Here is an 11,131-nt window from a genome sequence, read left to right as displayed (position 1 = left end):
ACATTATCCCAGTTTACGACCTAAACTACAGCTTACACGGAATTTGGAAGTAAATGGCTGCGTTTGAGTGGCCAAGCCAGGGGAAGCTGAAACGTTTGTCCCAGCCTCTCCACTTGACAGCTTGACAGCTTGCTAGCTAACTTTAGCCACAGAAGAGCAGATCCTCGGCGAAGGCCCGGATGTTGCAGGCTGCGCATTGGGAACACATGACGTCACCCCCTCACACCACAGAAAGAGGCGCAACATGAGCACAGCAGCACAACAGTGGGCAAGAGACATCTGAGCGGAACATAGGGCAGACCAAAGGGCAGACACAGCTGACACAGAGGGAAATATATTCTGTACAGATATCAGAGTCACCTAGGTTGACACCACACAGGCCAGACACTAACAATTGGAAATGGAATTAGAGGATAAGTAAGAATAAGAATAATCAGTGAGGAAAAAAAGAAAAAAAAAGGCAAAAGGCGTGTCTTTGGAGGAACTGTAAGTAAAACTCATTCCCATTGCTAGTTTGATCCCACCTTCAACCAGTACACTTGTTGCGTATCCTTGAGCAAGACCGTGCCCATCTCATGAGGTAATCCTGTGGGAAAATAAAAATAAATCCGAATAGAAGTTATCTTTAATATACATATGCAAGAGAGAAACAACTAGTTTGTAACTATTTCTTCAGCCTAAATGTCGGTTGTGAAAATGCGTCAGGAAGTGACGCACATGCGCGGTGGCCAGTGTCGGGTACTGAAGGTTGTGGCTGATCCTGCTGTGGCTTGGTGGTGGTAGAGCAATGGACCCGACTCTAGCGACCGTGTTGTGGTACCTCATTCCTCTGTACATGATCGTGACCCTGCTGTGCATGGTGTTGGCAGACGCAGACATGACCCTGCTGTGGGCCAGTGTCGTGGGGCAGCGGCCAGGTGACTCCCGGGGTGCAGAGGGTTAGCTTGTTGTGCTTTGAGAATCAAGCAACTGCGTAGCAAATAACTTTGTAACTTTGTGGCCTGACTGTTACGCAGCAGAGTTAAGTAATTATTAAACCTGAATGATGTCTTGTAACTTTTCAATAGGTAACTAGCATCATTGTTCAATATTGCACAGACTCAAACTCTTATCATTCTTGAGCGGTTCTCAAACTGTGGTACATGTACATGTACAGGTACTTGGGATTAAGTTTGAGAACCACTGAGGTAGAGAAGGGTCGCTGCATGGCCCTCTTTCTTCAATGCATTACAGCTACTGTTAAGTTTCCTACATTTCCAGACATTTTTACATTCTTGTCTTTCATTAACATTTCCCTTAAATTTTGCCTGGATGTAAACATTTGTGTTGTTTGTTGTTTTAGAGAAGAGACTGAAGGGTCTGGTGGTGTGGGTGACTGGAGCCTCCAGTGGCATTGGGGAGGAGCTGGCATATCAGCTGGTACAGTGTGGGGCACGACTCATTCTGTCTGCACGCAGGGAAAAGGAACTCCAGACTGTCAAACGTCGCTGTTTACGTAAATAAGAAAATTAAACTCATTTTATTAAAAAAAAAAAAAGGCACAATAGGGGGAAAAACATGTTTTTTTGTTCAAGAGCGCTCCAATCTACAAGATGAGGATATTCTTGTCCTTCCACTTGATTTGTTGGATAGGGGATCTCATGAGGCAAAAACTGAAGCTGCCCTTCAGCACTTTGGACATGTAAGTTGTAGCAGAGGTCTAGGCTGTGCTGAAATGTATTCTGCTAATGGTAAATGTTGTAGTTTTGAAAGTAGTTCATATTTTCACCCCAGTGTAAAAAGTAAAGTTCTGATCTCTTGTTGGTATGGATTAAAGTGAATCACTTTTGCAGATTGATGTATTGATAAACAATGGCGGCCGTAGCCAGCGCTCGCTCTTCTTGGAGACCAGTCTTGAGGTGTACCATGCCTTAATGGAGCTGAACTTCCTGGGTACAGTGTCACTCACAAAGCAGGTGCTGCCTCATATGACAAAACGAGGCTCTGGGAGCATTGTGACTGTGAGCAGTGTGGTGGGGTTAGCTGGAGCCCCTCTGTCCACTGGATACTCTGCAAGTAAACATGCTCTGCAGGTAAAGCACCTCTAACTCCTTCAGCAAGCAGCATCTGTACAGGAAGTTAAAGGTCATTTGTTGACAGGGTTTTTTCAACTCTCTGAGGACTGAACTGACTGACTATCCCAACATCCTCATCAGCACAGTGTGTCCAGGCCCAGTGCAGTCCAGAATAGTTGACAATGCATTCACAGAAGTCCTGAACAAGGTGAAACAATACGCCTTGGAAGTACAAAGAATAACTCAACTGTTACAGTGTCATTTAACAACTGTCCCACTTTCACTCCAAGCCTATGTCCACAGTAGGCAGTCAGGAGTACAAGATGTCAACAGGCCGCTGTGTGCGCCTCATGCTGGTGGGAATGGCAAATGGAGTCCAGGAAATGTGGATTGCTCAGCAGCCTTTCCTTATATTTTATTATGCATGGCAGTATACTCCAACTGTGGCCTGGTTCATCGCCAATAAACTTGGCAGAAAAAGGGTGCAAAATTTTAAAGCTGGCCTGGTAAATACTTTTTTAATTTCTTGACATTGATATATTATACATAGTACTCTTCATCCACTTCATCGGGTGTGACTTCAGTTGCATCATGAAAACTCTCAATGAATCTTATCAGCTGCATGTTTACTTTTAAGGATGAGACAGGAAAGAGCTACATTACTTTTGATACTATTCATAATCCGCACCAGTGTGTGCATCAGACTTCAGCTCAGATGACCCCCCTACTCTGCTAAAACAATGACCCAGAGACTGAAGGCAAAATTGTTTTAATGTCTTATGGTTTTGTACTTTTTTTGCAGGATGCAGACTCTGCTTATTTCAGCAAACCTAAGGCCCCATGATCTCAAGGATGGTATTGAACATTCCAATTGTCAATTATATAAAATGTTTTGTGTCTTTTCTAAAGCCCTTAAGATTAAATAAAATCTAAGAAATCAATGTATTTTTCATTAACAAAAATAAAAGAATAAAAGAATACAAACTTTTCTGGGCTATTTATTATAATTATACATATAAAAATACAACTTTTCAAAGGACTGTGGACAAAACATTTAAATAGAGCGTAAACAAGTAAATTGTAAACAGAGGGTCAGCACAAAACACCTTACACGTACGGCAAGATACATTCAAGGCACATCCTTGATATCGCACAAATTGTCCGATTTAACATGGACAATTTCAAGCTAAATATGTGCAATAGAGGTATTGAGCCTTATCTTCCGAAGAGATGAAATGTTATTTAAAATACATTATCTACCTTTAAACGCTAACCTTTGAAACATGTTCTGTAGTGTTGTTTTGAGGGTCTATTTGCCACATCATTCCCCTTAATATCCAGTTAAAAAAAATAAAACATTCTGTTGGCTCTGTGTCAGAGGCTGGGGAAGTGGAGCGGGACAGAGGAATAGATGGGGTATCCCAGAGGAGGGTCTGCTGCCTGCACTGTCAGGTTTCTCAGCAGAAAGGGGTGCGCCTGGATGCTGTATCGCTCCTCGTCGTCATTAGTGGCGTATAGAAGCTCCCAGGACAGGTTGGCCCACTGGCCCCGAACTCCCTCTCCATTCACACGGCCTACGTGTACCAGCTGCTCCTGGAGGGACAAGACCCGGCCTGTGTATGTGCCCTGTGGAGAGACAGGCGTAGGATCAATGTAAAAAAAAAAGTAAACTGTATAACCACATTGTTTTACAGTATTTATTTTCATGAAGTACACGGTGGACTGCTGGGTTTCAGATGATATCACAGCATTCTAAAGATATATAGTGTCAAATACTGTAAATGTCACAAGTGTGGTATCACTAATAGAGCTCAACAGTCCCTCCCACTCCCGCTCACGTGTCGGGGTCCGACATAAAGCATCCCATATATTATTAGCATTGACTTTTCGAAAAAGTCAATTATCACGGCGCCGGCTAATCAGCTATGTGCCAACTCACAGACATGAAACATACAAGGTACAATTGAAGATTTTACAATGTTATAAACTGCCAAATTATAAAAGTAATTTTGTTGTATTTTCAAGTATTGTTTGTTTCTTTCTTGTAAAATCCCTGCGCAAGTGTCGGTAGTTAGCACATAGCTGAATAGCCAGCGTCGTTCCTTTAAACTCTTAATAATTGACTTTTTCGAAACGTCAACGCTAAAAATACATGGGATTTTTTACATGGGACCCCGACAGGTGACCGGGAGTGGGTGGGACTGTGGCGCTCTATAGAAAGGGTTTGTTACACCACTGTACCCAGAGAGAAGATGATTTTATTGGAAAATAATAAGAAAACTCAATCAAGTAAAAAAAACGTATCCTACACAGAATGCAAAAAATAAATATATAGCAGGCTTATGCTATTTTTTAATATCCTTCAATCCTGAAAAAAACATGCATGCTCTTGTTTTGCTGTCGACTGTAGCTACAAAATCCATACTAATGTAATGTAATCACCATTGTAAGGTCATGTCCCAGTGAGAACAGGAAGGGCTTCTCCTGGAGAACGCTGTCATGCCAGCCTTTTTCTGACACCAAACCGATGTACCAGTCGCGCTCATATTCCTCCAAGGCGCTGAACAATTCTTCAGGAGACTCCAAAGACCCAAGACTGGCTTGATCAAACAGCAACTTAAAACTGAACCTAAGTTGAAGAATACAGATATGATTTTATTTCAACAACGTTCTGCAAAAGAGATAGTAAAAGAGTTGGGACTTGGGAGGTCAGACTGTGGCAGTGGCATGGAAGTCATAATTTAGTAGCAGGTCCTTTATTGGGGCATTTAGTAGATTGGCCCATCTACTAAATGCTCCAACATTAATGAATTTAAAATATTGAGGTAATTAAATATTTTTCACTATCAAGTTGTGAAAGTAGAGTTAAACCCAAAAGTTTAATACAGTACCTGAAAGCTTGTAGTGCAATCTGGTATAGCTCTTTACTGGAAGAAAGCCAGTCCAAAGACTCTGTCCAGGGCACATCTCCACAGTAAATCCTGTAAATGTAGCTTGGGCTGTTAAAGGCTGATTCAGCCCCCAAAGAGACCAGACAAGACATGGTGACCTGACAGTGCAGTTCCTTTAACACTTCATCCTCTTTCAGAGCTTTAGTCATGTCCTCAGTGGTGTCACTCTGGACTGTGGGCCCAAAGCGGCCGAGTGCAAACCGGAACCAGTCTTCTGGAAACAGAGACTTGAGCTGCAGCAGACGTGAGGGCAGTAAAGGAGCTGTCCTCCAGCCAGTTGGCAGGTTAAAGATCTCAGACTGTGGGCAGCTGAAGTTGAGAGTAGGCAGAGAGCCCAGCCTTTCCCCTAAGAGCTCAGAGTTAGGTCCTCTATCTGCAGCAGGCAGCCCGATGCCCAGTCCCAGAGGCTGAAGTGGCTGCAGCGCAGACAGGGCCATGTTTTCAAACAGACTGTCCATTTCCACAGAGCCGGGCAAAGAGGCTCCTGGCTGCAACACTGCAGCCCCACTGTGAGCCTCCGCACTCACCAAAGCCACAGTTCGCTTTCCCGGCTGAGGCCCGAACAAATCATCCTCATCAGACCAGTCCCCAAATGAAGTCATGCTGGAGCTGTCCTGCCTGGCCCTCACAGAAGACATGTTGGACAGTTGGGCAGGCTCCACTGGCTGGACACAGGTGGTGTGGGCCAGCTGAGAGGACTGAGACCTCCGGCCTCCCGCTCCTGAGCCCTCATCACAGCTCCACAAGACGCCTTTGTGCTTCTGAACACAGTAGCGCAGAAGCAGCCACACCAGAGCTTTAAGAAAGTCACTCTGGAGTTTTCTTAGATTGTCGTGAGAATCAATAATCCCAGTAAGCACATTTCTAGCATCAGAGTAGACCCGGAGCACCAGTGCAGCACATGGAGTGAGGGCGTTTGCCCAGTGCAGGTTAAAGCCTCGAGTCAAACCCAGATGTTCCGGACGCTCAAACGCTGCCTCAAACACCTCATCTACTTTGCGCGCCTCCACTGTGTGACAGGAGGTTTCCTGCAGCTCCAGTCCCTGCAATAGATCATTTGTTTCACTTAAATTTGTCATCAGTGTAACAAAAATGTTTTGGCATGAACAAATACCTTTATGTTGACAGTGCAGTAGCCATAACCACGTTCCAGGATCATAATCCACACCATGCGGTCCTGAAAGCGGCCAAGAAAATGAGACCCTGGGGACAAGGAACCTAAAACACAAGGAGAACTGCATGAGCCAATCAAACAATTAACCATGCACCTATAAAAGTAAACCATTGTACAATCAAAGTGTCACATTCACATCAAGCATCACATCAGAAATGCAGCGTAGCGCAGATCATCTCTGTCTGGAATTGCTGTACAAACACAAGATCTATTCAAAGTATTAAAAGACCAATAAATGTGGTTAGTGGGTCTGATTGTAAGTCATTTCTTCTATGCCCATTAAATTATATTTACAATAACAAGAACATTCTGTTTGCCCTTGAGCTACATAGTCTGAGAAAGTGTAGCTCTAACTTAAAGAGAACAGTAATGTGTTTACACTGTTATGACCTTCAGATAGAAAAAGTTAGCGCTTTCATCTCACAGCCAGAAGATCCCAAGTTTGGTCCTGGGCTGAAACGATTTTGTTCCAATTAACCAAGTTATTAAATGTAGTCCCTAATTCTGCTGTCTGCAGCTGTAGAGTTCAGCACAGTTTGGACCAGTGACACCACTAAATTAGGAAACTTTATATGTATAACCCAATCTAAACACATCATTGCTTGTCAGCATGCCTTTAGCTTGATGATCAATGTACCCTCTACTACTACTTCAGCCAATACTAAGTCATCTTTTTTTTAATATATCGATACATTATAAAACTAAATCTTAGCATAATCTTGTACAAAAAACAAACAACTGAATAAATAAAATCTTAGCTTCACATCATCTAAAACGTCAAGTAAAAATGAAGATTGCCAGCACATGCCTAGAAATACTAGTCACTTGTCTAATCCAGACTATATACAGCAGAACATTTGTACTTGAAATCAACATTATATGAATCATGTGCCATTCTTGTCATGCTACGCTACATCAGGCACAGAACCAACCCTAGCAGAGGCAGCAGCAGCAGCATTTGGCCTAAGAGTATTACATGGTTAATAGTGTGGAAACATTTGGATGAAATGAATACAGATCAGAGCTTTTTTGGGTCACTTCACATGATGCTCAGCAGGATCATGCAAGCTTGTATTATAGCCAGTAACTGCAACGAGCAGCTCACAGCAACAGACCTCTTACAAATACTCCATTTACAGAGACCGCTCATTGTGCTCAGATGTGCACAACACATATATACATATACATTTTTTTTTCTTGAGTTTCATTTAAGAATTAAAAATGTGGCGTTGTGCAATAATCGAAAGAGGAAAGAATGAGTTAAGACCACTAACCCAGTGATCCTCTTGCAAAAGCCAATCTCAAAGCAGCAGCCAGGCTTGCACTCATCTGCTGGTAAAAGACAGAGTCAGGGCAGGGGCAAGCTGTGCCCACAGGCCCAGGCCAACTGCGCTGTGGCCGGGGAAATCCCACCAGGAAGACGGGAAGAGTGAAGAGGGGCAGTAGGGGCGCAGACAGGAGGGCGGAGAGGGTCACCACAGCCAGGAGCAGCGGCCACAGTGATGCGTTCAGGGCCAAGAGTGTTCCAGCCGACTGCCGGCGCTGCTTCTTTTCCGTCCATGATGTGACCAGAACAGTCAAACTGAACTTTAGCTTCGACAGAAACTGGGTCAACCTGTCCACCACAAGTCCAACCTGAGCAGAACCGCATCACCGTCACAAGAGCATGGTTGTAAAGTGATATCACGGTGAAAAGCTCGATAGTCTTACCAGCAGAAGCTGAACGCCGGTTCCAAGGCTGTCCCATCCCAACAGCGCTTTGTTTCCAGCTACGAGTCGCACCAAAATAACTACAACAATCTGGAGCAGCGCATCCTCCGAGCTTTGCCACACCTGGAAACCAACACATGCAGACATATTGTACATGGAGCCACACAACCTGCGCGTTCACACAATGGTTGTTGACTGTCAAATACAGGACGCCTTCTTATTTAAAAAAAAAAAACTATGAAGAGGTTCTGTATGTTTTCAAGTTTAACATAAAAATTAAAATGACAATGAGTACGCACCACTCTGAACGCTCTTGTGAACCCAATGGAATGTGAAACCTTATGGAGCTGTAGAAGAGATTGATCCATGGACAGAAAAGCAATCATTGCCAAAGGTGATACTGTAAGAAAAAAACAACTGTAAGTCATTTGTCACAAGAGATTGTTTGGAAGATTAAAAATACATTGAATACCCAGATTAATAAGGACTCTTCTTAGTGCTGCAGCCATGTAAAGTCTCCTGTTGCACTGCTTAAAAGTCTGAATATTGGATATGCCTTTAGGATAAAACGGGTTGAGAAACAGCCCTCCAAACACATACGCCCCTTGAACCTCTCTAAGGGCCCAGCAGAGGCAGAAGACAATGAGGAGAAGGTACCCGACTGGCGCCTGGGGTCCACTGACAAAGCTCAGAGGCTGCACTTTGCTCAGGAAGTGATGAAGAAGGCCTGCCTCTGCGCCTGCCACCAGCATCAGGGTCACATACAGCAGCGCCTCTCTGCAGCCAAGAGTCCAGCCAAAAGAACTGGGAGGGGGCGGAGGTGCAGGAGAGCCACCTCGACGTAACAGATCTCGGTGGGCTTCTGCAGAACTTTTACACAAAGTTCTGATCTGGCTGAGGTCCAAACTCAGCAAAAATCCCGTAGAGACAGAGAAGAGAAGTACGGCAATTGTTGAGGGAATGAAGTAATTGCACACCGCTACTCCAGAGGATGCGCCAAACATCAACAGCAACCTAGGAGACAGCAGGCAAGATTTACACATCAGGGTCATTCGTAATAAGTGAAATGAGAAAAATCATTAAAAGGTGATTGAATTCCAATACAGTGGGATGTCATATCTCATCTCATAGGAACAATAACCTAAGGACACAAAGAAACCTCGAAACAAATGCTATTGTATACTATATTATTATATAATATACAATAGCATTGATCTTATAACTTGCTGAGATACTAAGTGTGTCAAAGTTTTTCTGCCACGGCCACAGACTAAAAGATATTTTCTTTGAAGGGCATTCACTAGACGTACCGATTTCTCCTCACAATAAATAAATAGTTTTAGAGTGAGTGAAACCACAAATCTCTTTTCATGTCACTTTAGGTGTTTTAGTAACTTGAAAAAGAAGCTTGTGGGGCATTAATGGTCTAAAGTGGGGACTCCTGCATAGACCAACATCTACCTGAGGTTGCTGGACATGGGGGAGCCTCCTAAGCCAAACACAAGAGCCTGTTCCATGCCCCACAGGAGCAGGGCATCCAGCGGAGGCAGCATTCCCAGTGCCCACAGCAGAGGTAGAAAGACAAACAGCACATGGAGAATCTGGCTGGCCAAATGGAGCTCCGGGACAGCACCAGAGAACCTAACAGACATTTTAAAAAATATTATAAGGAAACTGTGTGCATCATCAAGGAGAGCTGGTAGCAAAGTGTTACCTATCAGCCAAATCCACAGCGATAAAGATGAATATGTACAGAGGTCGGGTGAGCGGGGTAATCTCATAAGTGTCTTGTGCTTGAAAGGTGGCCGTCTCTGTGGCTGTGTTGACAATGAGGGAATACTCGGCAATACACAGAGTAACCCAGCTGAGAACAAAGATGACCAGTGACGCGCCAATGCTGTTGTAGAGAGTGGTCAGTCGGCTGAGAAACACGTACCATGTGCCAAATCCACACAGCACTCCGGCAAGAACAGTATGCAGCAGGATATTAAGCCCAAACCTCTTTCCTGGGGCTATGAAGTGCATAGTCTCAGGAGCAACACAGTGGGTGAACTCCACCTCTTCTTCATCAGCCAGAATGTTGTTCACCCCCAGCCTCTCAACAGTGGCATTCCTGCGAGCAGCATACAACGCCAGGGCCTGGACAGCCGCTGCCGCCCCAAGCATGAGCAGTCCAGACAGGACTGCAGCATGAAGCTCCTGAAGCAGCTGCAGCTGGTAAAGCAGAGTACTGATCCCTCCACACAGCCATGGCGTTAGGAAGAGGACTGCCTGGTTCACATACACATATGGGGGTGCGCAGTAGCCCAACTTGAAGCGGGGACCCCCCAACACAGTCTGAGGGAAGCGCTTCCAGAAGAACTCCTGCTTGTACTCATTAAGAAGGGGCACATCTGGCCCCATTCTGACCATTCCCAAACGGGGGGCAGGTCATCTCTCCACAACAGAAGGTAGGGCACTCATCTTCTCAAGATGCTACCTGCAAAATGAACACATTTACATATTCATCCAACTAGTTCAAAATTTAATCCAATAAATATTCAATAATGATCGAGCTGAGAAAGCTTGAAAGGTAAACGTATGATCCACAGAGATGCTCACAAACAAAAACAAGACAGTGACAGCCTTACACCTACTTGTCTCTGAAACTGCTAATCTTAAAGCCAGTCATTTATTTAAACTTGAAGACAATCTTAATGATTGAATTAATGCACTGCATGCATAAAGATAAGAAGAAAACGTCTGAATTCTTTATTTTTAACGCTACCGTAACATCCTACTCGTTAGCTTGTAAACGCTTAAAGCATCATTGAGATTGTGATAAACATTTCACACATACCTTTAGGGGAAAAATATAAAACTATGTCCATTACGCCTGGAATTATAAGATACACATATCCACATATATGTATTTATATCAAATAAAGTAGCATTATGGAGTCAGCACACTTTTAGCCGCTAGCTTTGCTAGCTGCTTTGAAGAAAGCCACATCGACATGATGCACAGCAGCGCTGACCAATGAGAGTGCAGGAGCCAGAAGAAACAGCGCGCTGATTGGCTGGATTTACTGCAACGATCACAAACACGCCCACACCATAACCTGACCATAAACAAAGCTTCTGACCATAACAAACCCTCTGACCATGACAAACAGGCCATTGCTGTTGTGTATGTTTAATGCGACATACATTCAAAATTAACAAAGGATTTCCCGGGCGCACACAGTATTGTAATGATGATA

At 44.0% G+C, this 11,131-nt stretch overlaps 2 protein-coding genes across 3 annotated transcripts; one reads left to right on the top strand and one right to left on the bottom strand.

Annotated features, from left to right (window-relative positions):
- Positions 1-722: 722 nt before the first annotated feature.
- Positions 723-3,006, top strand: dhrs7 (dehydrogenase/reductase (SDR family) member 7). Its single transcript, XM_079573766.1, has 7 exons — positions 723-917; positions 1,343-1,495; positions 1,575-1,681; positions 1,833-2,072; positions 2,140-2,262; positions 2,345-2,560; positions 2,857-3,006. The coding sequence occupies exons 1-7, from the start codon at positions 788-790 to the stop codon at positions 2,896-2,898; spliced, it is 1,011 nt and encodes a 336-aa protein (XP_079429892.1). The 5' UTR covers positions 723-787; the 3' UTR covers positions 2,899-3,006.
- Positions 3,007-3,364: 358 nt separating this feature from the next.
- pcnx4 (pecanex 4) lies at positions 3,365-10,891 on the bottom strand. Of its 2 annotated transcripts, XM_079573765.1 has the most exons (12): positions 10,729-10,891; positions 9,826-10,368; positions 9,604-9,753; positions 9,351-9,530; positions 8,362-8,903; positions 8,189-8,289; positions 7,890-8,012; positions 7,454-7,814; positions 6,120-6,223; positions 4,946-6,048; positions 4,497-4,683; positions 3,365-3,680 (listed from the first exon to the last, which is right to left on the bottom strand). In XM_079573765.1, the coding sequence occupies exons 2-12, from the start codon at positions 10,299-10,301 to the stop codon at positions 3,429-3,431; spliced, it is 3,579 nt and encodes a 1,192-aa protein (XP_079429891.1). In that variant the 5' UTR covers positions 10,302-10,368; positions 10,729-10,891; the 3' UTR covers positions 3,365-3,428. The 2 variants fall into 2 exon arrangements, with proteins under 2 accessions (XP_079429891.1, XP_079429890.1); XM_079573764.1 differs by having other exon boundaries at positions 9,604-10,368.
- Between the last annotated feature and the right edge of the window lie 240 nt (positions 10,892-11,131).

The sequence above is a fragment of the Gobius niger genome (assembly GCF_951799975.1).
Source record: "Gobius niger genome assembly, chromosome: 16".
Taxonomy (NCBI): Eukaryota; Metazoa; Chordata; class Actinopteri; order Gobiiformes; family Gobiidae; genus Gobius; species Gobius niger.
The sequence above is the reverse complement of the archived record's forward strand: the minus strand, read 5'-3'. Positions and strand labels throughout refer to the sequence as shown.

What these genes read in the sequence shown, in the direction of transcription:
- dhrs7 (XM_079573766.1), top strand. Translation starts at nt 788, where the DNA reads ATGGACCCGACTCTAGCGACCGTGTTGTGGTACCTCATTCCTCTGTAC. An exon ending in TGTCAAACGTCGCTGTTTAC is followed by an intron (nt 1,496 to 1,574) that starts GTAAATAAGAAA and finishes TTTTTGTTCAAG; the next exon opens with AGCGCTCCAATCTACAAGAT. An exon ending in CCCTTCAGCACTTTGGACAT is followed by an intron (nt 1,682 to 1,832) that starts GTAAGTTGTAGC and finishes TCACTTTTGCAG; the next exon opens with ATTGATGTATTGATAAACAA.
- pcnx4 (XM_079573764.1), bottom strand. Translation starts at nt 10,301, where the DNA reads ATGGTCAGAATGGGGCCAGATGTGCCCCTTCTTAATGAGTACAAGCAG. An exon ending in CCCATGTCCAGCAACCTCAG is followed by an intron (nt 8,904 to 9,350) that starts GTAGATGTTGGT and finishes GCTGTCTCCTAG; the next exon opens with GTTGCTGTTGATGTTTGGCG. An exon ending in TCACAAGAGCGTTCAGAGTG is followed by an intron (nt 8,013 to 8,188) that starts GTGCGTACTCAT and finishes GTTGGTTTCCAG; the next exon opens with GTGTGGCAAAGCTCGGAGGA.